This window comes from Contarinia nasturtii, unplaced genomic scaffold, assembly GCF_009176525.2.
Source record: "Contarinia nasturtii isolate CC-2019 unplaced genomic scaffold, AAFC_CNas_1.1 Cnas_scaffold_6543, whole genome shotgun sequence".
In the NCBI taxonomy this organism is placed as follows: Eukaryota; Metazoa; Arthropoda; class Insecta; order Diptera; family Cecidomyiidae; genus Contarinia; species Contarinia nasturtii.
The window spans coordinates 216-2,040 of NW_022203797.1; the positions used below are offsets into that span (position 1 = coordinate 216).

The following is a 1,825-nucleotide window of genomic DNA, read 5'->3' on the forward strand; positions in this document are numbered from 1 at the left end:
TTGGCATCGATGACTTTTGTGTTTATGACTTTTTTTTTGCTCATAACCATTTCAACAACGATACAATCGAATGAAAATTAAAAGAATCACCAATAGATGGCGCATCGTCTATTGGTCATTGTTTCAGATTGAATTAATTATGCGCAATTACATACACATACACATACACAGTAGCAGCTAGTTTGTCGGCATTGTTATTACGAAATGTCAAATAATCTTTCGCATTTACACAGCGAACTCCAATTGGATTAGTTGAAATATTTAGTCTCAAAGGCGGAAAAAAACCGTAATTAATTTTTAGTGTGCTCAAAATCAGATAAAACACAATAATTATCGAATTAGTTCATATTTTGTCGTGATTCCAAACAAATTGATAACAAATTGGAAAATATTCTAAACTTTAAAAAACGTATTTGATAATTTCATCATCTAAACGATCAAAGAAATTGAGACGCAATTGTCAATCGGACCAACGGAACAATTTTTCAATTTTTCCTGTGCATTAATTCATCAAAGTCCCAAAATAAATCAGGTAAATTCATGTTTTGTCGTGTTTCGAAAATAAATTATCGCTATTGATTGCAAATTGATGAGTATTTCTAAATTGATTGGTGGTTTTCGGAATTTTTCGGCACGTGTTCAATTTTTTTTTCTTTGCTTTTTGAAGTTTGGTTATGTTCTGTTCCGCTTGTTTGTTGTCCAAGATCTTTCTTCGATATTGTACGAATATGTATCGATTTGTTTCTTTTTTTTCCGCATTTTATAATTAAGGATGCGTCCGAAGCGTACTTGCGTTAATGAAACGAATGAAAGAATTCGAATATATTCTGAATGGGCCAATTCGCAGCGTCAACGACAACCATTGAATGTGACTGTGGACAATAGTCAACAAACTGAGCCGGCACAAGAGCATGTGGATGTACAAGACGAAGTTCATCAATCGATCGATATTCAATTTGAACAGTGTACACCATGCACAGTTGGTTTGGAAGTCATGTCACAGAACGATTCTGGAACTCAGTATTTCAATCGATACCGAGCCACAAATACAACTGGATCAAAAAGACGAAAAGATAAATAGCTCGTTGTGTTGTGTCTTTCGTTTGATTTTTTTCTTCTTCTTATTTTGATTCTGAAAACTTTCATTTTTGATTTCTATACAGTCATTGAATCGGATGATGATGATGATGTTGTCGACGCACACAGTAATGTCATACACACACCTAGCTTAGTTTCGTCACAGTCTTCGACACAATCGAAACGCGTACGATTCGATCAAAACAATCGACAGCAGCAGCAACAACACTCAAATTCGTTAAGCCGCCATTCACCGATCCACCAAAATATACAAAACGCCAGCACATCGTCAACACAAAGTCAAATCGAAATGGAATGTCAAAATGTGTTTTCTTCCATGACAAGAATAATAGCTTCGACCGCAGCACATCGTCAAATCGGTAAAATATTAAAATCGCTTAAAATTTATGCCATTTTTCCATATAAAATCTCAAAAAAAACTATTTAGCGAAGTAATTTTTGATGTGGCGATCGTGAAATCATTGCTTGCCAAATTATCGATCGAGAGAAAGACGATACGGGCGCTGTGAAAGTGAAAAGCGTACGCAATTTTAAAATATCCATCAAGCAATATCATTGGATGACGAAATTGCCACAATTCAAGAAACAACGAGATCGACTGGTTGGTACGCTTGAAGACGACAGAGCCGACGATCGTGAGCGCATCGAACGGGAAACTGAGAACCATGTACAGCCGAGCAGCAGGACGAACGATTTTGAAACGTACGCCGACTATGTGTACGGCAGC

At 36.3% G+C, this 1,825-nt stretch overlaps 1 protein-coding gene across 3 annotated transcripts; it reads left to right on the forward strand.

Annotated features, from left to right (window-relative positions):
• Positions 1 to 265: 265 nt before the first annotated feature.
• Positions 266 to 1,806, forward strand: LOC116351890. 3 transcript variants are annotated; one of them, XM_031784048.1, is made up of 4 exons: positions 266 to 532; positions 772 to 1,073; positions 1,164 to 1,457; positions 1,526 to 1,806. In XM_031784048.1, the coding sequence occupies exons 2-4, from the start codon at positions 773 to 775 to the stop codon at positions 1,531 to 1,533; spliced, it is 603 nt and encodes a 200-aa protein (XP_031639908.1). In that variant the 5' UTR covers positions 266 to 532; position 772; the 3' UTR covers positions 1,534 to 1,806. The 3 variants fall into 3 exon arrangements, with proteins under 3 accessions (XP_031639908.1, XP_031639906.1, XP_031639907.1); XM_031784046.1 differs by having other exon boundaries at positions 1,164 to 1,806; XM_031784047.1 differs by lacking the exon at positions 266 to 532 and having other exon boundaries at positions 683 to 1,073; positions 1,164 to 1,806.
• Positions 1,807 to 1,825: the final 19 nt, after the last annotated feature.